At 45.6% G+C, this 22,399-nt stretch overlaps 1 protein-coding gene across 1 annotated transcript in view; it reads right to left on the minus strand.

Annotated features, from left to right (window-relative positions):
• SGPL1 (sphingosine-1-phosphate lyase 1) overlaps positions 1–22,399 on the minus strand; it is a 434,641-nt gene that overhangs the window by 65,341 nt on the left and 346,901 nt on the right. Inside the window, exon 11 of the mRNA XM_069240571.1 lies at positions 3,265–3,503. Coding sequence (XP_069096672.1) covers positions 3,265–3,503 — 239 coding nt within the window. The remainder of the gene's footprint in view (positions 1–3,264; positions 3,504–22,399) is intronic.

Genomic DNA, 22,399 nt, shown 5'->3' on the forward strand with positions numbered 1-22,399 from the left:
ATGAGTCTGCCTTCAACAGTCAGTCATCCTGATAAGGGGACACTGGCACCCCTGATCTCTGCAGATGAGCTGCAACCACCACCATCACCATGGTAAACACCTGAGGTGCGCTGGCAAGGCCAAAGGAGAGAACGGCAAACTGAAACTGCTTGTGGCCCATCGTGAACTGCAAGTAACGTCTGCAGCAGACAGGATGGGGATGTGAAAGTATGCATCCTACAAGTCCAACGCTACCATTCAGTTTCCCTGGCATGGAGAGACAGTACTTGAGCAAGCATAAACATTCAGAATTTCTCCTTTTTCAGGAAGAAATTGAGAGGGCTCATATCTAAGGTCTCCAACCTTTTTGGGCACTAGAAAGTACGTGGAATAACAATTGCATCCTACTTCTGAAAACTGGCACCCTTTCTATGGCCCCTTTTACCAAGAAATTCGCCTCCTCCTCATGGAGCAAGAAGATGCGGTCCTCTATTAGCCTGTTGCAAGAAGATGGCATGGTGGAGGGGTAGTCACAAAGGGGAGGGAATACCCCCTTTGGACAAGTTGGAGAACCCAGTGGTCTGCCCTACAGTGGCACAGGTGATGGCACCTGGGTGCCCATGATGGTAGGAGGACAAACTGAAGGGGCTTTGAGGCTGCAGTTGCCCTGGAGGGGGAGGGTTTACTGTCTCGACCTCTGGCTGCTTGACCCATGAGGTCTGTGGTTACAGCATCCTTGGTCATGCAAAGGCCTGGTGGCTGGGCGTGTACAGACGCAGCTGGAAACCCCTTCCTTGGCCACGAAAGCAGAAGGGGGACTGGGGTTGGTGAGGAGCCATGGAAAGGTCCAAAGATCTGGCCATAGCCCTGCTGTCCTTGAAGCACTCTAGTGCTGAGTGCACATTGTCTTTGAAGATACAGGAGACATCAAAGGCCATGTCAATAAGTGTGGAGTGGATATGCCCAAAAAAAGCTAGTCGTCCTCAGCCAAGCGTGACACCGCAAGACCATTGACGATGAAACCGCTCTGCCTGGTGAGTCAGCTGTATCTAGTCCACAGCATATGGTGAATTAGCTGCATTTCTCCCGTCAGCTATAGCTTGAGAGAGCATTGCTCAGGCCTCCTCCGAGACCATGGGCAGCACCTGTTCGACCGAGACCAAGAGTGAGTGGGTGAATGGGCCCAAAAGGCCTGGCTGTTAAAAAGAACATCTTCTTTCCCAAGGTATCCCACTTCTTGGATTCCTTGTCTGGGGGAGTGGTAGTAAATGTGCCAGAAGTTATCTTGGAAGTGCACGCTTTCAAGTCCACCAAGCTCTACGGGGTGGGATGTGTTGTCAAGAAACTAGAGGCCCCTGGGGCAGGACGATGGCAGTGGGTAATCGACCTATGTATAGGAGCCCCTGTGCAGTGCTCAGACCACGACCCTAGCAGGATATCCATGAGGGCTTTGTTGAACGGCAGAAACAGTTTGGATGGGGCGACTCCAGGTTGAAGCACCTCTGTCAAGACATTTGTCTTGACAGCCACAGGGGACAGCTGAACGTTCAGGACCTCAGCTGTCCTCCTCTCCGCCAATGCAAGTGAGGGTCCCTCCTCGTAGCCACATTCGGAGAAAGGACCATACCAGTATCTGGGGTGGTAGCCTGTCCACTTGCATCCACCAAATCATCACATCAGTGTCGTTGGTGTCATCTAGGGGCTGATATTTACCCAGGTCCAGTGGCCCCTCATAATCATCCTCAAGTTCTAGCCCAAAGGAATAGGGCACAGGATCTGGTCTAGGTGGTCTGCCCTTCCATCCAGTGACCGGCACCACAGGGTTTGAAACCAGCCTTCCTTGTGGACATCCCTGCCACACCAGGAGCTAATGTCTCAAAAAAGCACTGCCAAAAAGTTGAAAAAGTGCAAGCCAAAAACAGACTTGGGGAGCTCTAGTCCGGATCTGCACTGAATGGTGCGGAAAGAAAACAACTGACATCAGTGCATTGGACTGGCACCTAAATAGGCATTGCATGTGTCACATCCGGCGCAGAAGAAGCCACGCAGAGCTAAACCACACTACCTACAGGTGTTCAGGGGTACTGCTCACAAACAATGTCTAGATCGAGTCTGACAAAAAAATCGAATCTGTGGTTAGAAGTCTCTATCAGATGCACACATCACTTACTCTAATGTACCGTAACCATAAAAAACAATCTCAACCTCATTTACCCATCCAAATCAGTAACCATAACACTATGCCTAACCCAGTTTGTCACCAGATTCCTAACCCAAAACCTAACAGTATCTATTACCCTAACCTAAACCAATAACTTTTCTTTAACTCTTCTCTAAATGTAATCCTATCACTAAGCCCAACTCCTTAGCTCACACTTATTCCTAGCTCCAAATTGAATAATCTACACAACCCTAAAACTAACCCTATGTCTAAAACGCATCTTTCGCCTACTCCTAAGGCCACCCTTATACTTGTAATCCTACCATAAAGCTAAGCCTGTCCCTTATCCATTATGTGTTTTTCACATTTTCATTTCTTTTCCGAACTCAGCTACTTTTTTAATTTTGGATTTCTAACTTTTGTGTTTTTCTAACCTCTATTTTGGATATGTATTTAAGACTTAATACGGATTACCTGTTTGCAGAGCATAGTAGAGAAAACCATGTAACAGAGAAATCCCTATCAGAGCTTGCTTGTGACGTTCACCTTTTTTTGAGTGGTACCTTAACTGTACTTTGAACGGGGTTTGAATAATAAGCTGGAAACCTTTATAGCATCTTTAGCACTTGTTTCTAAACTAATGGACCTCAAAACCATCTCGTTCTACTGTGAAATAAATTACTCTGTAAATTCTTGTGTTTAAAATGGACTAAACTAAGGGAAGACCAATGTGATTACAGGGATATCTACCAGACGGTCTTTTTTGTCCCTGCGATTCACACGGGCACGCTGGTGGAGGGAATACTTTGTATGCTTACTGTGCAACCTGGCCCATTTAAAAAATGGTATATCATGAATGTGTGTGTTACTGCGTAGACATACATTTTTGCTCCTATGCACATATATGGTTTGTACTGATAAGCACACATGGTTTCTTGCACCAGTTGAAACAATTCATTTCCAAATACTTCTAGGACAATTTATATAGTGTTAGAGATCAGCACAAGTTATTCAGTATTTGGTTGTAGAGGCATCCAAATACACTTTAGGACCATCACATATTTGACTTTTGATACTTAAAAGTTAGGAAACTTTTTCAGAAACGGATATAAAAAACAACCTACTCCAGATCAATGAAACGTGCCACATTGATAATCTTCTTCGTAGACTCAATATAGCCGGAGAGTCCCATGTGCATCATTGTGGCCCAACAAGCTGCAATTATGCCACCCGGACGTGAACCAGACACAGTAGGAGAGGCATAGATCCCTCCTTGCCAGTCGGGTGCGACGAAGAACTGGTACTGTCTATACTTCTTGTCACTGTAGAGTATCACTGATGATCCTTTAGGTGCAAAGCCATACTGCAAAATATAAAACAATAAAAAGATAAAGGCCCTCCCATGGAATTACAATCAAAAAGACATGAAAATCCGCTTTTAATAGTGTCTAAATTTCACATTTATTTGACTTTCAAAGCACTCTGAACAGTAGTGAACCATTTTATATTTTCTCAATTATAATCTTCATTAGATGATCCCACAAACTGAAAGGCTCATTTCGCCATGTAGGTGTCAGAATATGTAACTCCAGGATAAATGTGATATTACACCTGCTTCATTAGTCAATATGCTCCTGAAAATAACTTGGCAGTGGAAAATATATTTAAAGCAGAGTGGCTTGCATAAGCATATTGGTTAGTAGCAATCCACGGTCACTAAAAACAACTGGAGAATTTAGTTTATCAGGTTAAATTAAAAACACTGACTGCATGGTCTTTGAAAACATTCATAATTTTATAAATACCACTGCTAGTTCTACATTGTCATATGAAACAGTTGTTGGGCTATTATTAGTTGTCTTACAAAGCAAGAACAGAACTTTCCATTCTTTCATTGCGACAGAAGATTTCACCTTCCCCTACTTGACAATAGAAAGCAGGTAAACTATCCTTGTCCGCAAAGCACTGAGTTACCTCATTGATATCTCCAAAACCAGACAACTGAATTACATAAAACCATAGCTCACAAACCATGAGGAAAGAGGTATCACAAAAGTATACAGAGGTAGTCCCCGATCATGTTTCCTTGCTTTAGCAAAGCCGGTTAAAATGGACCTTAAAGATGTGTTTAAAATTTAAGCAAGAAATCCTTTATTTAGCAATTGGAAGAGTGGGTTTAGGATGCCAACTAACACTGCAGAATCATGAAAACTCTCTTGCAATCCCATCCTGAGGGCTCTAAAAAATGTGACGAGTATGAGGGACGTAGCAAATAGCATATCTTAACAAGTCAATGACCAGCTAAAGCTGCCACCACTGTGTTGGCACTTAATAGTGCCTGTCCTTGACATCTTTCAGGCTACGAAGTGGGTGTGTTGAAGCACTATTGCCTTGACATCCAGGTCCACTAGAAAAAGCATTTCACCCACTTTGTCCTGCAGGACTTTTAGGTCTGAGCCCAAAAGCACTGAGAGTAAAGGAAGCAAGGAATTGCAGCGTCCTGAGCATCTGAGCCTGCTGAAGTCACCCAATCTGATGAAGAGCTGTGGTGTGACAATTGATGTTGGTGCAGTGGATTAACAAAGGCCCCCTCAGCTGCCACGGTGCAGGGAGTGTGCTCTACGCCCCCCCCCCATATCAAAGTACATGGCCTGTGAGCTCCTGAGCGAGTCTGGAGGGATGGGGGGGGGGGGGCACAACATAAACGTTGCAGGGTGCCCCCCCCCCTCAAGTTTTGTTATGCCAGTGTGCTGGCGTACCTCTGGATGCCTTAGCATACACACAATGACTCTGGTGGACTCTAGAGAGGCAAATTTGGAATGGCTTGAGCTAGGGAACCACTTGGAGAGAAACCAGAGCTGACTGCCCTCAGGCAGCTGTGATGTTCATTAGCTGTCTTTTATGCCCGGTCTCTGGGATTATAAAAGCAAACTGGAATCATACTGGGGTCAGATAAATGGGTGATGTTAGCAATGGGATCTCTAACTGGCAGGGGTATGCACCCTGTCCAGGGAGAGACTACCACTCAAGTCAGGGTAAGGCAGATACACACTTTAAATTAACCTGTGCTCGCCCTCTGGTAGCTTGGTACAGAGCAGTCAGGCTTATTTCAGGAGACAATGTGTAAAGTATTGTACAACACCTGGTCACAGTAAAAGACACCACACCAGTTTAGGAACTTGAGTATTCAACTTAAAAGACAAGAATCTAATAAATAGGTCTCTAGATATGAATATTTAAAGGTATGCAACTACAGTGCTGAGAACACACTAGCGTCGATTAGGTCCTTATGGTAATGCCAGGGAAGGGGACAAGGCTTTTCCCTAATGTCAAAGCGTGAAGACAGTGCTCTACTAAGTATTATGGATGTATGAACAAGTTAATTGGGTTTAACCGCTTGGGTTTTGGGCCGCCCGTGTGAGTGCAGGTCAGCATGCACAGTACCTTTACTCGGGTGTCAGTAATGCAGTGACAAGCTGCGCTGGAGTCCGATGCGGCTGCTTAGAGACAGCGAGGGCAGGTGTGGCAGTCTCCCTTGGTCGACACCCACAAGGGGATCGGAGACGCACAGTGATTGGTCCTCCCGGTTCTGATGGACGCCGGGCGCGTTGTGCCACACTGAACAACTTTCAGCAATGTGGTTTCAGGGAAAACAGGCATCCGTAGCAGTCTGCTACTGGCAATGCAGACACAGGGAGTTTTCAGTCAGCGCTCAGTGCGTGTCTTTGCAAAACGGCTGCAGGCACACCATAAGATGCCCAAGACTGGTCACAGGCATATTCAGGAGGGTCAGACTCAGGATTAATCAAGTCTAACAGCAGACACTGTGCGAGGGAAGTCTTTTATGGCCATGCCAATTGTGTGAACAGGGGGCAAGCCAACAAGTCCTTGGAGAATTTTGGGTTCAATGATGTAGAGAACAGGGCCAATCCTTCTCACTCTGGGCTAGAAGCAGCAGGCCAACACAACAAAGAAAGTAGCAAAGTGACAGTCCCTGTTACAGCACAGCACACAGAAAGCATTAGGCCAACACAGTAATGCAGTTGCATAGTGACAGTCCCTCCTGGCAGCACAGCAGTCCTTCTTCCCGGTAAAAAGTCCTTGACTCCAGGACAGTTCTGTTTGGTGAGGTTTGGGGTCCAATACCTATACCCAACTGTGCCTTTGAACTTGGGAAAGCTTAACTTCAAAGAGGCCTTTGAAGATAACAAGGTCCCTGCCCTTCCTTCCCTGGCTCCTTTGTATGAGGAGAGGTACAGCCCTAGTCAGGTGTGTCTGCTCCTCCCATCCATCTAATCCAGGAAGACCCATCAGCTTGGTATGGGCCAGCAGGATGCAGATGTCACGCCCATGCCGACTGTCTAGAGCGAATGCACAAAACCCAGCTGGTATCTACCCCAGATGTGTATTCAGAGACAGGCAGAGGCACAGAATGGTTAAAGTAAGAAAATGCCAACTTGCTAAAAGTGGCATTTTCAGACTCACAATTTAAAATTCAACCTCACCATAAGTTGTGATTTTAAATTGTGAGTCCAGCGATACCAAACTCCTTATTTCTATATTTTCCTAATTTCAAGTTACACTTAAAGGTTGCTTTAAGGTAACCCCAATGTTAACCTATGGGAGAAATAGGCAGTGCAGATGTGAAAAACGAATTTAGCAGTTTTTCACTACCTGGACCAGTTAAACTTAAAAGTACTCGTCCCACTTTTGAAATCCACTGCACGCTGCCCTGGGGGCTAACCAGGTGTTAGATCTGGCACCCTTAGAGTGGTCTTGCCCCAGACTTTTTGCCTTTACCTCCTATTTTGTTGCTGTATCTCTTTTTGTTGACCTTAGGACTCTGAGCATTTTACCACGTCTAACCAGTGCTAAAATGTATGTGCGTCTCCTCTAAACATGCTAACATTGGTGTATCCACATTCAGCACATTTGATTTACATGTAAGTCCCTTGTAAAGTGGTATACCATATACCCAAGGCCTGTAAATTAAATGCTACTAGTGAGTCTGCAGCACTGATTGTGCCACTCACTTAAGTAGCTCTGTAAACATGTATCAGGCGTGCCACTGCAGAGCATGTGTGTGCAGTCTCACTGCCCCCTCGACTTGGCATCTAAAACCTCTTGCCAAGCCCTAAACTCCCCTTTCTTTACATATAAGACACCCATGTAAGGAAAAGGCATGACATGTACTCTTACATTTATCATGCCCCTCTCATAGGCCAGCACTGGGAATTCCTTAAAATATTTTTAAGCTGTAATTCCAGATCTGAGAGGAGTAGCTACACAATATTTAGTACCACTGGAATAGTAATAATAAATCCTCTTTACTAGTCGGATTGATTATTACTACTTTAGAAATGCCACTTTAGACAGTGGGGATTTCTCGGCACTCAGTGCTCTGTGTGCGGACAGCCTATATCCAATTCACATCTGCCCTGGGCTTGGAGACAGCAACACTTTTGTATTCCCTCCAGACACCCACAACACAGGATACTCCACTGCATCTGCATTAATCTGCACATTGATGGGTCTTTCTGGGGAGGAGGTTGGGAGGGCTCACACTTAACCTTACACTTCAAAGGGTAGTGAACAGAGCCCATGCAAAGGGGCTGATTCCCCCCACTGACAGCCTGGAGCCAAGGCAGAGCTGAAACGGACGCCTGTGCACTTCACAGAAATTCTTTGCAGTCATTCCCCACATCAAAAGCGCTTTCTAGTACAAGTAAAGGGGTCTCAGACCCACTCAAGACAGTACACTTCTGGACTCATGGAAGCTCTGCTGGGGTAAAGATGCTGTGTGCAGGATCGCCACTCTGTCAGTCCTGACTGTTCACAAGAAATGCTCCTCTGCCCTGTTATGCTGCCCTGCTGATCTAAGCCCTGCAACCAAAGGACAAATCATCCATCATCTCTCCTATAGTGTCACCAAGGGCTTGCTGACTTGCCTCTGGTTTTAATCGAGGGTCTTCTGGACATCAAAGACCCTGTTGCTCAGTAGTAATACCATTTGGTCCTTCTATCACTAGAAGAGTGAGTGTGGTGCTTTCCCTGTGACCGCTGTGACTGGGTGCTGATCCCCGAGGCTGGGCGTGTTGTGTCACCGCTGGACAGTGAGGCACAGGGTCACTCTCACCTGTTTTGCACTGTTTAACGCACTGCTAGCTGGCCAGCTAGCACAGCACCACCGGCCTGCTTATACCTGTGTGATCAATGCTCTAACGTGACTCAGACCAGCACTGCAAGGTTCGTGGTTCAGGGTGCCCGTGGCAAGGTCTCCAATCGCCAATCCTGCCCTCAGCACAGGGAGCTGCACAGCAGCGTGCTCAGATCAGGAGACGGGAACTTAGCAAGGGAGGTTCACCACTGTAAACCTCTGCGAAGTAGCGCACTGATGCTCTGCTGCTTCAACCAAGGTATGGGAACTGTGCAAAATTGTAATAGGGGTGCCAGCACTGTTTTCTGGGACAGCACCGCAACCAACTTCTCAGAGTAGAGTGCTCTTAGCACTGCCGCTGCTCGCTCTGCAGTGAAAATGCAGACACCAATGGCAATTTAAATCTCATACTCAGTCTGGCCCCGCAACGCCCGACTAGCCCTCTCTGTGCTTTGACTGAGGAACACACATTCTCTTGCAGCAATACCATAAGGGCTCTGTAACGAGTTCCGTCCAAATTACGCTTAATCTAGACATCCTTTGAAAAGTAAATGTCCATTGGATTTTTGTCATTTAGGTCTTGATTTGCACAGATAAACAATTTCTTTTTTTTTTTTTTTTAATAAAACCTGAGTAGACTCTTTTTGTGGATTCTTCATGGTGCTTACTGTGTGTGTCACACAAATATTTGAAACATTGCCTTCTAAGTTAGGCCTGCCTTCTCTGTGCCAAGCTACCAGAGGGTGAGCACAGGTCAATATTTGTTCTGGATCTGACTTACTGTGACTAGGATTGTGGTACCTACTTGGACAGGATGCATACCTCTGCCAACTAGAGACCCAATTTCTAACACCAGGGCCTACATTAGGGGTGACTTGTATGTAATAAAAAGGAAGGTTTGGGGCTGGTAAGTGGGTAACTTGCCAGGTTGCAGAGGCAGTTAAAAACTGCACACACACGCTTTGCAGTGGCAGGCCTGAAGACATGTTTGAAAGGATACTGTAGTGGGTGGTACAATCAGTGCTGCAGGCCCACTAGTAGCATTTAATTTACAGGCCCTGCACACATATACTATCCTTTAATAGGAATTTATAAGTAAATTAAATATGACAATTTTGGAGAAGCCAATTTTACCATGTTTAGAATACGAGTGTCTTCACTTTAGCACTGGTCAAGTGCCCAGAGTCCTAAAGCCAGCAAAAATGAAGTCAGAAAAACAGGTGGTCAGAGAGCAACATGTTAGGGGGAACCAGGTACAGATGACATGCATTTTTAAAAATACAATGCTACAGCTGGGCAGACTGTCTTAAGGGGGCCTATCATGCCACTTGAATGTGTCACTTACGTTCAGGAATGCTCTCTCTGGTGGATACTCTAACTGCAGATTCCTCCCCTCTAGAATATTCCACAGGCGACAGACTGGACCCGTAAGTTTTCATAGTAGTACTCCTAAATGCTCCTAGATGGTGCTGGGCAGCTCAGCACTGACTTCCATCCCAGAAGTGACAGAGCCACATATAAATCCCACCCAGTACGCCAATGTGAGTTTCTTGCTTAACTCTTTCTGCACCCTCTGACATGGAGTACAACACAACTAGAGTGCCCAGTGTGCAGCTCTCGAACTTTGGACCTTTTAGGATGCTGAAAAAAGACCATTCCATAAAATCTGGAGGTGGGAAGGTAGTGAGGAATCAGCAGTCCGATTATCCACCAAAAAAAGCATTACCAACAGCAAGTCTTTTGTACTTCTGATGGATACTTTTAACCTAGATTCTTCACTTTTAGAATAGAAACCAAAAGAGTACGTCCCCAGCAGGAGGGTCTGTGGAGTGGGCTCAGACCAAAAAGTCCTGCGGGACCAAAAGGGCGAAATGCTTTTTTCAATGGAAATGGATGTCAAAGCACTAGTGCTTCATGAACGTGAGCACTGACTGCCACATCATGGTCTGACAGATGTCAAGGACAGGCATTCTGAGTGCCAACCCAGTGGTGACAGCGTTGGTCTTGGTGGAACTGGCTTCTCAGATCTTCCAGAGGCTACTTTATGGCCAACACATGGCAGATCTTAATTCAAAGGACTATCTACCTAGATCGAGTCTTTTTCAGCCAAGCCTTTCCTTTTTTCACCCCAGATAATCCCATAAAAAGCTGATAATCCACACAATGGTCCTTGGTACGAGTAATGTAAAAGCTTAAGGGTCTCTTGGGTCTAGTCAATGTCCCTTTTTGAGGATTGAGGCAGAGCAAAAAATGTTTAGAGGGTGATGGATTGCTCAACGTGAGAAGGATCTATGATTCTGGCAAAAAGGTTGCCCTGTCCTCATCACCAGTTTGTCCTGAAAATAATTGGTGTACAGCAGCGGCACCGAGAGAGCCTGGAGCTTGCTCACATGACAAGCTGAAGTGATTGTAGTAAAGAAGACCCTTTTGAGAGTCAGAAGTCACAGGGAGCTGCTATGCATTGAGTCAAAGAGGGTCTACATGAATGTTTGGACCAAACTGAAGTCCTACTGTGTCATTACAAACGGTTTGAGAGGGAATAGGTGAGAGTCAAACCTCTAATAAACCATATCTCAACAGGTGACTTAAAGACAGATGTTCCGGTAGAAGCAAAAAAGCTAAAAGAGCTGACAAATAATCATTCATAGTGCCCACTGCAAGACCTTGCTGGGTCACAGACAAAACAAATAGTAAAGCATCTGACAGTTTGGGCTTGAAAAGTGTCTGTCTGTTATGCCCACATCAGGACAAAACCTGTCCCAGCGCCTGGCATAAACTTTTAGGCAGCAAGAATGATATCCACAACCTCAGGTGCTAGATCAAATGCAGTCAACTACTACTGCTTAATTTCCATACATGAAGGTGTAGATTGTATGTTTGCGTGCAGAACCCTGCCCTGCTACTGTGAAAGAAGATCCTCTTGAAGGGGTTGCCTGATCAGAAGACAGATGCTCATGCCCACAAGTTCTGGGTACCACAATCTGATGACTTGGTTTTCCACATCTTCTTCATAACTCAGGAAGGAGGCGCAGCAGTGGAAAGGCATACAGGAGTCCTGTGCTCCACTCTAGCCTGGGTACGTCTCCTAGAGCCAACATTCTCTGGAACTCCACAGCACAGGAGTTTGACAAAGGCATTGTTGACGGCAGCAAAAAAATAATTCTTGCCCAGGTTCCCCCCACTGTCAGAAGTTGCTCTGCATCACCTCTATCGGCTGAGCTTGTTTGCCCTGGTGTAAGAGGATCCCGTCAGGTGGTACACAATCAGGGGAAATGCCCTAACAGTCCAGCCAACCTCAGAGGCACCAAGACTCTTGGCAACAGACCACTCTCCTTCCTGCTTGTTGTACTACTACACAGCGGAGAACCTGCACCAGCCTCTCCCTGATGGACATCAGAAAGGCCTTCAATATCAGTAAGATGACTTGCAGTACCAACAGATTTATATGGAGTCAGATTTCTGCCAGGGACCTCTGATCTCCACCTCTCCCAGATGGCCTCCGTAATCCAGCAGTGACACATCCTTGACCACTATCTGCTCTGGATGGGGAAGGGAGAAGGGTCTGCAGCTAGTCAGGCAGCGGTCGAGCAGTCACCACTGCAGTTCTTTTCCAGTATCCTCTGAAACTTTGATGACATACACAAGGGTCCCTTCATGGTGGGCCCAGTGAGACTTTAGATCCCACTGCTAAGCCCACATATGCTACCGGGTGAAGTGGACAAACAGGATGTGTGTGGCCAACAGGCCAAGATGACTCAGACCTGCTCTCAGTGAGAAACAGATCAAGGTTGTAACATTGGGATCATAGCCTGAATGTCCTTGACTCATTGCGACAGAGGAAAGGCCCTGAACAGCTTCTGTAAGAGAAAGCCTGTAGAAGCCTGAGAAAGTTTGAAGAAGTCAGGTATGACTTCAAATCTTTGATCAAGAACTCCAACTATGCCATTTGGAGATGGTCAATGACTGGCTTTGTTGAACCTGCCTTCAACAGCTGGTTGTCAAGTTAGAGGAAAACTGGTATCCCCAACCTACAAAAATGGCGGCAACCATCGCAATCACTTTTGTGAACATCTGAGGTGCACTGCTACGGCTGAAGGTGAGCATGGCAAACTGAAAATGCTCTGCTCTTGATTGACCTTGAAATGCAGGTAACGTCGGCTAGAGTACACCAAGGCATATGAAAGTATGTATCCTAGAGGTCTAAGGCTGCCATCCAGTTGCGTGGATCCAGAGCAGACAGAGCTTGGGGAGATCAGAACCCTCTCGATGGCCCCTCTGAAGAGTAGAGCTTGCAATCTCTTGGAGTAAAAAGGATAGATGAGCTGCTCTGATGTGAGAGGAAGTTTGATGGGTTGGAAAGAAATGGAAAGGCACATTCCGGCTTTACTATCTGGAGAATCCATATGACAAATTAGATGGTCTGACACCCTACGAAAAAATGTTTTATCCTGCCTCTCACAGGATGGTTGTGTTCAGTTAACAGCAAACAAACCCTTTCAATGCTGGGCCTCCCCCGCCTCCAGTGCGGTGTCCTTTTTTTGGCATTTTGAGTAGTTTGCGCTTAGGCCTTCATAACTTTTTGTGCACACAAGCCGTCTATGCCTATTTCAGTCCTTTTTCCCAACATCCTGGGGGTTCGAAAGGTACCCAGGGTTTGTGGATTGCCCTGGAGGGACTGAGAAAATAGGCAAAATATAGCAAAATTTTAAGATTTTTTAAAAAAGCATGGAAAAGGTGCTCCAGATATAAGTGGCTGTTTATTCCCTAAAAATGGCATCCACAAAAGGTTTGCTGCACTAAAGTCACCATCTTCCCAGCTTTCAGGAACACGCAGAGCTGAATCAAAAAAATAAAAAATTTTACCACAGTTTTAGCATTTTTCTAAAAGGTGGTTTATTTTCCCCATTTTTTGTGCTCCCAACCTACTTCCAGTTTGTGGTGGAAATCAGTGTGAAACCCATGGTGATCCAGAAAAGCTATAGATTTCTGAACAGTACAAAAAATTCAAAATTCAGCAAAGGGATCATATGTGTAGAGTCCTCAAGATTTTCCCAAGGAAAAGAAGTGTTGAAAAAAAGAAATATTGAAAACGAGAAGGAGAAAACGAGCATTTGTGACAACATTTTTATCTATATTTTTTTGTCCAGATGGCCTATTAAGAAAGCAATATACCATTACATCCGCCAGACTTTTCTGGTTGAAAGGATCTATAGGGTTTGTAGGTTCTCTAAGAATCTAAGGTACCCAGAGCAAACAAATGAGCCGCACTGTATAATGTTTTTTTATTGAGTACCAAGTACAGACAAATTCTTAAAAGCGAAATAAGCAGAATGAAAAATGGGTATCAAGGAAACGTATGTATTTCTGAAATTGCCACAAGCTTTAGAGTTTAAGAGCAGTGGTTATTTCTATACCTCTGAATTTGTGGATACCCGGTACTAGCATATGATTTGGAGGGTACTTTCAAAATTTTGTTTTTCCTATTCAATGGCTTACATCTGAAAGGAACAAATGTAGCAAAATTCAATAGGTAATAACAAATGTTCTACTATTCGATGCTCCTACAAGTCTCCCAATAAAAATAGTACCTCACTTGTGTGGGTAGGCTTAGGTACCCACAACAAAAAACGGCTCAAAAGGCAACCTGAACGCATCACATTTTTCCACTAAAAACTGACCGTTTTTCCAATGTGGATAGCTAAAGATTTTGGACCCCAGCTTAGTCGGCACCTGGGGAAACCCAGCCCACCTCTACATTTTTTTTAAACTAGACTCCTAAGGGTATCCAGGGTGTGGCTGAACTTTGTGGCTTTCTCTGTCATTTTTACCCAGAATCCCCTGCAATCGTCAAATACTGATTAAAAAAAACACAGTTCCGCACACGTCGATGATGGAAAGTTCTGGAATTGGCAGTGAGCCACAAACGTCCTTCCACCCTGCAGTCCCCCCCAGTATCCCGATAAAAAAAGGTGCCTCACTAGTGTGAGTAGCCCTAGTGGAGTGACAGGAAACGGCCCAAACCACAACATGGACACAGCATATTTTTCCACGAAAAACTGACACTCTTTTTTTACTGTGGGTAGCTCTAGGTTTTGGACCCTAGCTCAGCCAGCACCTAGGGAAACCTAGCAAACCTGTACATATTTGAAAAACAGACACCAAGGGGAATCAAGGATGGTGTGACTTGCGTGGATCCCATTAGATTTTTTTAACCACAATGCCCTGCAAACCTCCAATTTTGCCTGAAATAACACATTTTCTTTACTTTTTTGTGATGGAAATTTCTGGAATCCGCAGGAACCCACAAAATTCATACCACCCAGCATTGTCCCATCTGTGACAATAAAACAGCTGTTCATTTGTGTGGCAGGGCCTAGTGCCACGACAGGAACGGATCAACCCAAGAACAATGGGAGCCATTGCGTGGAAACTCCTATTGACCTGAGTTAGATTTGTTCCTGCCACTGGTGCTAAGCCCAGCTAATTAAATGGGAAAAAAGTTTTTATTGGCACAGGTGAGACAATCCAGGGTGGTAGGACATTTGAGAATTCCTGCTGGCTCTGGAAGTTTCCATTACAGAAATGTAGGGAAAATGACTGACTTCAGGCAAAGTTGGAGGTTTGCAGGCCATTGTGGGTAAGAACATGGTGTAGGATGCATGTGAAACACAGTACCCTGGACTCCCCACATGTCTGGTTTTCAGAAGTGTCTGGGTCTGGCAGGTTTTTCCAGGTTGCAGCCTACGCAAGCCCAAAAAAGTGCAGCAGTTCATGGGACGATATTGGGACCTAGCCAAGCACTCCTGACCCATATGTAAAATTAACCTCTAAAATGTCCACTTGCTTGCCATTGGAATGAGATGAGATGCTATGCATTAGTCTGCAGGGGAAGTAGAAAGACTGTTCTCCCTTCAGTTGGGATGGGGGCATAACCATGCCCCTACCCATGTGTTTTTTTGTTTTGTTTTATACAATTCCCTGGCATCTAGTGGGCTGTCTGCACCCCCCCCCACCCCACCCCTCCCCAGGGGGCAGATCGGGGGCTATTGAAGACTGAACTGGTCAAAAAAATATTGCAGGAGTTAAAGCCCTTGCTTAAAGGGCTGCTCCCCTCCCTGGTGTCTAGTGGAGTGGATCCCTGCTTAGGGATCACCCTCCTGCAGTGATCCCCAAGCAGGGATCCACTAGGGAAGGATACCATTGGAAAGGGGAGGTTCTCCCCTTTCGAATGGTACTGCTCCCATCAGCCTAGGTGCTCAGGAGGCTGAGACAGTCCTGCGAGTACCTAGGCAGTGAAAATGAAATGAGCCTATTGCCTTCTTTAACTTTCATTTTCACTGAAATGACATCAGCGTGCCATGTGCGCTGGTTATCAATTCACTGAAAACAAAGAAACAGCATAGGGAGCTGGAGAAGCTCTCCTCCCAGCTCCAGAGGCTGTTTCTTTGAGTAGGAAATCCCTCTGGTGCCAGCAGCAGAGGGATTTCCTGTCTTGTGTGAGGGGATGACTAGGAGCCATCTGACGAACACGAGCACTGTGGTGTGGGACTGCTCCCAGCCATCCCATGCATGGAAGGGGCTAAATTGACTTGGAGGTTAATGCCACAGGGAAGGGGGCAGAGGAGATTGTGTACCTGGTAACTTGCACACTGTCTACCTGTTCTCAGCAATGAAAAGACTGAGGTGACTGCAGTCAAGGCAGAGTGCCTGGGAGCCATCTATTTGTCAATTCTCTGGATGGGGGAAATGTTTGGCAGGGATCAAAAGGCCTAAATAGTGCGCCGCGACCTGGCTTTCCTTTGAGTGCGCCATTGTGGAATCAGCTTTTGTGCCAAAAAGGCATAATACATTAAAAGGTACAGCCAAGAAGAATGACTGCACAGCTCCAAGATAAGCCTGTGGACCTCATCCACGTATGGCAATGAAACACCATACCAGTGTCGGCTGCTCGCCCCAGTCAGCCATATCTAGGCCAGTTCAAATTAGATTTGGCTGCATTCTGACCACTTTGAGCCAAAGAGGCCCTAAACTCTTCCAGGACCACCAGAAAGACCTTGATGGCCATGTCCGAAAGGGCATGTATATAGCAGCCTATTAGACAACTGGTATTGACCAAATAAAATGCTAGGTAGGCTTGAGAGAACCTCTTTTTCTCCAAATGCCCCAATGTTTTCCAAATTCCTCTCTGGCGGGGTGCTGGTAATCGATTAGGATCCACCTTGCTGGTAGAAGCTTGGACCACCACACTCTCTGGCATACAATAGTGCATAAGATGATCAGGGTCACTAGGATCTGATCTATTGCGTCTGGCCACGTGTTCACTAGTAGGCAAGAGCAAGTTTAAACCAAGTGACCGAAAGAACATCGATTGAAGCTTGATAGAACAGTAGTAAGGGCTCAAAAAATTTGAGCAAGGCTGAGGAAAATCAGTAAGCACACCTATTTTAATGTCAACAGAAAGGAGTTGTAAATCCAGGAACACAGAACAGGGCAAAGGAAGTACTTTTGTCCTTAGATGGCTCAGGGGGAACTCAACCCTCTATCAGGGGAAGTATCAAGCCCACTGGCTTCCTGAAAATCCATACTTAGACTGTCATCATCATAATATGGGTATAGATCATCCCCATCATGTCCACTGTCTTCTCCAAGTGGCAGCAAAATCTGGTCAGATAGATTTAGCTCAAAGACAGACACCAGAGTCAGCAAAGGATCCACCTTGGTGCTGGCAACATCTGGACTGGCACTGACGAAGAGGGTCAGGCAGAGATCTTGGAACCAGAATGAAAGTCAGCACTGGAGCCAGTGCAGAACCCAAGATGGGTTCCAGGGACTCAGAAGGCACCAAGAGCAGAACTGCCACCTGTAACCCAACTAGAGGCCACTGCGGCTCATCCAGGCGAAAAATAGCACTATCAGTAGCTGGAGTGTAAAAAATATGCTGCATTGTCTCCCTAAAGGCCTTGACTGATGAAGCCATGTCAATGGCCTGGGAAGCATGGACGCATCAAGATTAATTGTGGGTCTGTCTCTTCAATTGTGAGTGAGACAGAATGGCATCCTGACCTCCTTACAACTTCTCTTAAGATAACGAGTACTGGGATGTGGTTCAATCTCGATTCATCTTCTTGTTTTTCCTCTTTGATGTGGACTTCAACTTACCGGATTACTTTGACCACAAAAAGGACCTGTCCTGTGATGGGCCTTGAGAGAGGGAACAGGTCTGTGCTCTTGACTTAGAGAGTGTATGCGTGGCTTCTTTTAATGTTCAGCGACTTATAGCTTCGCTTCACAGACTTGAACCTCCTTCAAGTGCATGAGATACAGTTGTCACACAACTTTGAGTCATGCCGTAAACTCAGAGGCGCACCTCATGTGCGTCACTGACACCTGGATGTGATAGTCACAGCATGTTTCGAACCCTGTAGTCTTAGATGCGGACATCTACTCCTGGACACTGGAATTCACACAGAGAAAAAAAAAAATCAGCAAACCAACAAAGAAGAGAGTGTGGCTCTGGAGTTGCATTTGGAGGTTCTAAAAGAGAGTGAATGTCGTTAGTTCACCCGGGTGGTGCTTATATGTGACTTCCAGGGCAGACAAAAGGCAATGCGGAGACGCCTGGTGCCCCCTACCACTTCACAGGAGATCTTCTATGAAAACATCCGGAACCGGATGATTTGAGGCCTCAATCGTCAGAGCTCTCAACATCTCAAACAGGTGACATGAATTCTAGAACAAGCTTTCCTGTTTGGACAAGCACGTTTATTCATTCTCTAGATGCAGGCAATATGATTATCCCCATTACTAGCAAAAGCACAAGAACCTGCCTATCTCAATTTGCACAAGTGATGGCCCACATTCTCAAAGACAGAACGTGTACTGCAGCATTACAGATTCCAAACACATATCTGATGATGCAATTTAAGGTGAAGGCTTTACTAAACAGTTAATGCATGGAGAACAATGGAAAATAAATGAACATCAAAAAAGAGAACCAAACCATGAGGACGAATAGGCAAGGATCTGATGATATATGAAATGCTTGTCTGGGACAGTCGAGGATTAGTTAAACTGAAGCATATGGCTTTGTCTTCCAGAAGATGATGACTGTTCAGAGTTGGATAGGTTTCTCATGAAGTTCTTCCATGACATACTTCAAGTCTTAAGGTGATCCCATCCCTAACGCTAACAAATGGAGACATACCAAAACTACTTGCAGCCCATTGCTTGCACTACTGTCATAAAGAGGAATTCAAAGGCCAAAGGGCAGCAGCTGAAGCCAGAAGGTGGTGTTCTGAGTGTCACCAATGACTAGCCTACCAAACACATTGGAAAATTCAGTAGATTCAAAATAATCCATGTTTATTTCTAAGGCTCAGACGTGAGGGAATCCCCAAAGATACTTGCCAATACTGCCTGGTCAACTTTGGGTCAGAGTACATTTGTCCCAGGAAAGCATATGATTTCACACAAGACCACATTTCTGACAGCACCTCCTTGAGACATATGGGTGGAGGGCTAGTTACATCAAGGATCAACTGGCAAGCTGATGAGTTCAAAGAATGTGCTGAGAAAGTTTAACAGGAAAAGTTTGAATGAACAAAAGGATGCAGTCCAAATAAGAGACTATTAATTGAAATGCTTTTTGGTTATGAAGGGGAAAACTGTTGCCTTATAAGACTCGTTAAACCGCACGTGTGGTTCCAGCAGCCTTTGTCATTTGTGGAAAGGTACTACAGCATATTCTCCTTCATTAAAAAAAAAAAATTAAACTACCTATCCGATTGTATTTTGGCATTTAGAGAAAATGATCAACAGACACCTCAATGAATACCGCAACAATCATCAACTCCTCTGCACCACTCATTCTAGTTTCAGACCAAATCACAGCACATAAACTGCCCTCATCACCGCCATGGATGACATCCACATGACACTGGACAGAGAAGACATTGAGGCTCCCAAGATCCTGGACCTGTCTGCAATATTTGACCTGGTTTCCCACCCCATCCACATCCAACGCCTATACGACATCGGGATCCAATGACACGAGCTCCGATGGGTCTGCACCTTCCTGACTGGAAGGACCCAGTCACTTAGCCTGGCACCACACCTCAGACGACTGCAACCTCCTCTGCGGATTTCAATCAAAGGATCATCCCTGAGCCCGAATCTTTTCAGTTCATTCATTATAGCTTTAGCAGCATCATCCGCTCTCACAACATCAACGTCCTCTCCTACGCTGATCACATTCAACTCATTCTCTCCTTCTCTTATAAGATATCCAGTAGTCCCCAGCTCAATTTCAATGTCTAAGTGACTAGTATTTCCCACTGGATGAAGCCCAGCTGTCTGAAGCTCAATACCGACAAGACCAAATTTGTGATCTTTGGAAACAGGACATCACTGTTGGACTCCACCTGGTGGTCAACATAACTAGGACCAATATCCAGCCCCACCACCCACGCCAAGAACCTCAGGATCACCATGGACAGCAAACTCAACATGCTCGTCCGACCCAACACAGTCACCTCCTCATGCTTCAATAACCTGAAGAAGGTCCCAATTAGCGTTGGGAAAACCACCACGCAGGCCCTGGTCACGAGCAAGCTTGACTACAGAAACATCTCTATGTCTGGATCAACAAAAAACTCACCAGAAAGCTACAGGCCATTCAGAACTCAGCGGGCAGAATCACTCCTAACCTCCCACACTGAACTCGCTTCACACCACATCTGAAGGAGCTCCACATACACAAATAAGCATAATTCAAACTCCTCACCCACTTTCAAGTCGTTGCATAGCACTGGGCCAGTATACCACAGCCATTGCATCTGCTTTCACAAACCTTCCAGACATCTCCACTAGTCCAGACTCATACTTACACACGTCTCACGCATACCAGAAACCAGATCCAGCAGTCAAGCCTTCTCCTACATCACTCCTAAAGCGCTGAATGACCTCCCACTAGACGCAAGAGTCTCCTTCCATTTCTTGAATTATGCAAGAAGCTGATGTTGTTGCTTTTAGAGAAGTCCCAATACAGCCTAGGTTTTGATAGACTCGCACCAGCTGTACTACTTTTTACTGATTAACTTTTAAGCATTTCACTAATCCTGCTCAACAAACAGGTGAGGAGTTTCCCTAACCCAATTTGAGTGGGGGGAGTCTTCAGTTTTTGTTCAGAGTTAATAGAAGGGGAAATCGTGTAAATATAAGTAAATTAAATGCAGCCAACCTGTCAATCTAGGAAATGTGGACATTCATGGGCAATTCCACTTCCTCCTCACCCCTGTGTAACACCAGAGTGGACTATAATGAAGCGGACCATTCTGGATGATCCTATACTTGTCAACTGATCATTAAAACATGCAGCATTTTTTTCTTTTTTAAAAGATCTCTAAAGAATACCCACTGGCCTTTTTTCTTGAATTGTTAATTGCAAACTGGGATTACGGTTTCCCGTACAGCATCAGTTTAGTGTACTCACAAAGTGGATGAAAATAAAAAACACAATAAGGCTCTACTGAAACAATCTTAAGCTTGTCTACAAGGTGAACAAGATGGTGCTAGGGTAAGCCTCTGAAGGGCCACAGGTGGGGCCTCCCTTGGTCTGGACCAAGCCCCTGCCAAGGACAGGTTGGACTGCCTTTAAGGTCCAAGCAGGACTCAAAGCTGGAATCAGAAGCATGCCATGGTGAAACAGAGGTTCCTATGGCACAAAGTGTTCAGTGACAGGTGGACAAGGACCCAGGTCTCAACCCAAGGTCCCGCATTCCGTAGATTAAGGCAGAAGTAGATGACTGTTACTGGGAGAAATTGCATACAAGGTCTGCAGATGTCCAGGTTCAGATATTAGCTGGAACTAAAGAGAGGAGCACGTGCAGAAGCTCCAAAAGCCCAAAGACCTTGGTGGCAGTTGTAAGATAACCATATCTCAACCCCAAACTCGCTAGACGAGTACAGCAGCATTTGAGAAGGAGATCAAGAAAACTGTCTAAGTTACAGTTACTTAGAGTCTCCAATCTCCGGCTGGGGGTGCTCTCCATCACACCCGTAAAACCGCCACTGACACAGAATGGGATCCAGACTCAACTGCCAGGGCAAGAGGAGTCTGGAACCAGATCATCCTGGACAAGAATAGATTGCAATAGAGATTGTGTAAAATATTAGTTGAGTTGTGTAAAACAACACACACACACACACACCTCTGCCCCCCCCCCTGGACTATTAGCTTTTGGTTTTCGACTTTGACAGTATAATGGCACCTGCTAACCAGACCCCCAGTGCCAGGGTTTAATCGTCGAATTGGATACACCCAATTGTCAAGCCCTGACTTTCTTATAAGCCCCTAGTATTTGGTACTCAGGGTACCCAGGGCAAGTAAGACAGTGTCCACTCAGGGCTGCAGCACTGTTTGTGTCACCTTACGTGTGACAAGATACAAAATGGACCCCAGCCTGCCACTGCATACAGGAGGGACAGTGGTTGTACTGCCAGTTCAACTTTCTCATTTAAACATTTGACAACGCCACCCTTATCCCTCAACATTATATGCAAGTCTCCCCCAAGGAAGGCCTATAGAGTCCTATGGCAGGGAGCTGTATTTTGTTAAGTAAGACATATGTGTAATGACATGTCTTAGCAGCAACACTTCCTAATTTTCGTTTTGCTGTGGGTAAAGTTAGTAGCCCGATTGGCTAATACACAGTTAATGGGCGGCATCCCAACCCGGCTAACTTTTGACTGGGACTACTAAAGTGGTCATACAGGGTATCAAATTAATCGTGCCAATAAATGCAACTTGATGGGCAGGTCAAAACTAATGTTACTTTCAGAGGTAAGCAACTTTTACGAAGTTGCCACTCTGTGCCCCAGCAAGTTCTGTGGCCTCACAAAGGCACTGACACACAAACAGCTATCTGGCCCCCTAGGGAGAAACGTAAACCACTCCCAGACCAAGAACAAAGGGTGCTGCCGTACTGGAAGGTGTGGCCTCCTCCCTCAGGATGGCTGCCCAGGGTGTTAGCTCAAAAGGCGAGTTTCAAAGGTGAAACCACCTTTGAAAGCTGCTCTGACAACACTCTCGGACAGGATGCCTT

This window comes from Pleurodeles waltl, chromosome 6 (assembly GCF_031143425.1).
Source record: "Pleurodeles waltl isolate 20211129_DDA chromosome 6, aPleWal1.hap1.20221129, whole genome shotgun sequence".
In the NCBI taxonomy this organism is placed as follows: domain Eukaryota; kingdom Metazoa; phylum Chordata; class Amphibia; order Caudata; family Salamandridae; genus Pleurodeles; species Pleurodeles waltl.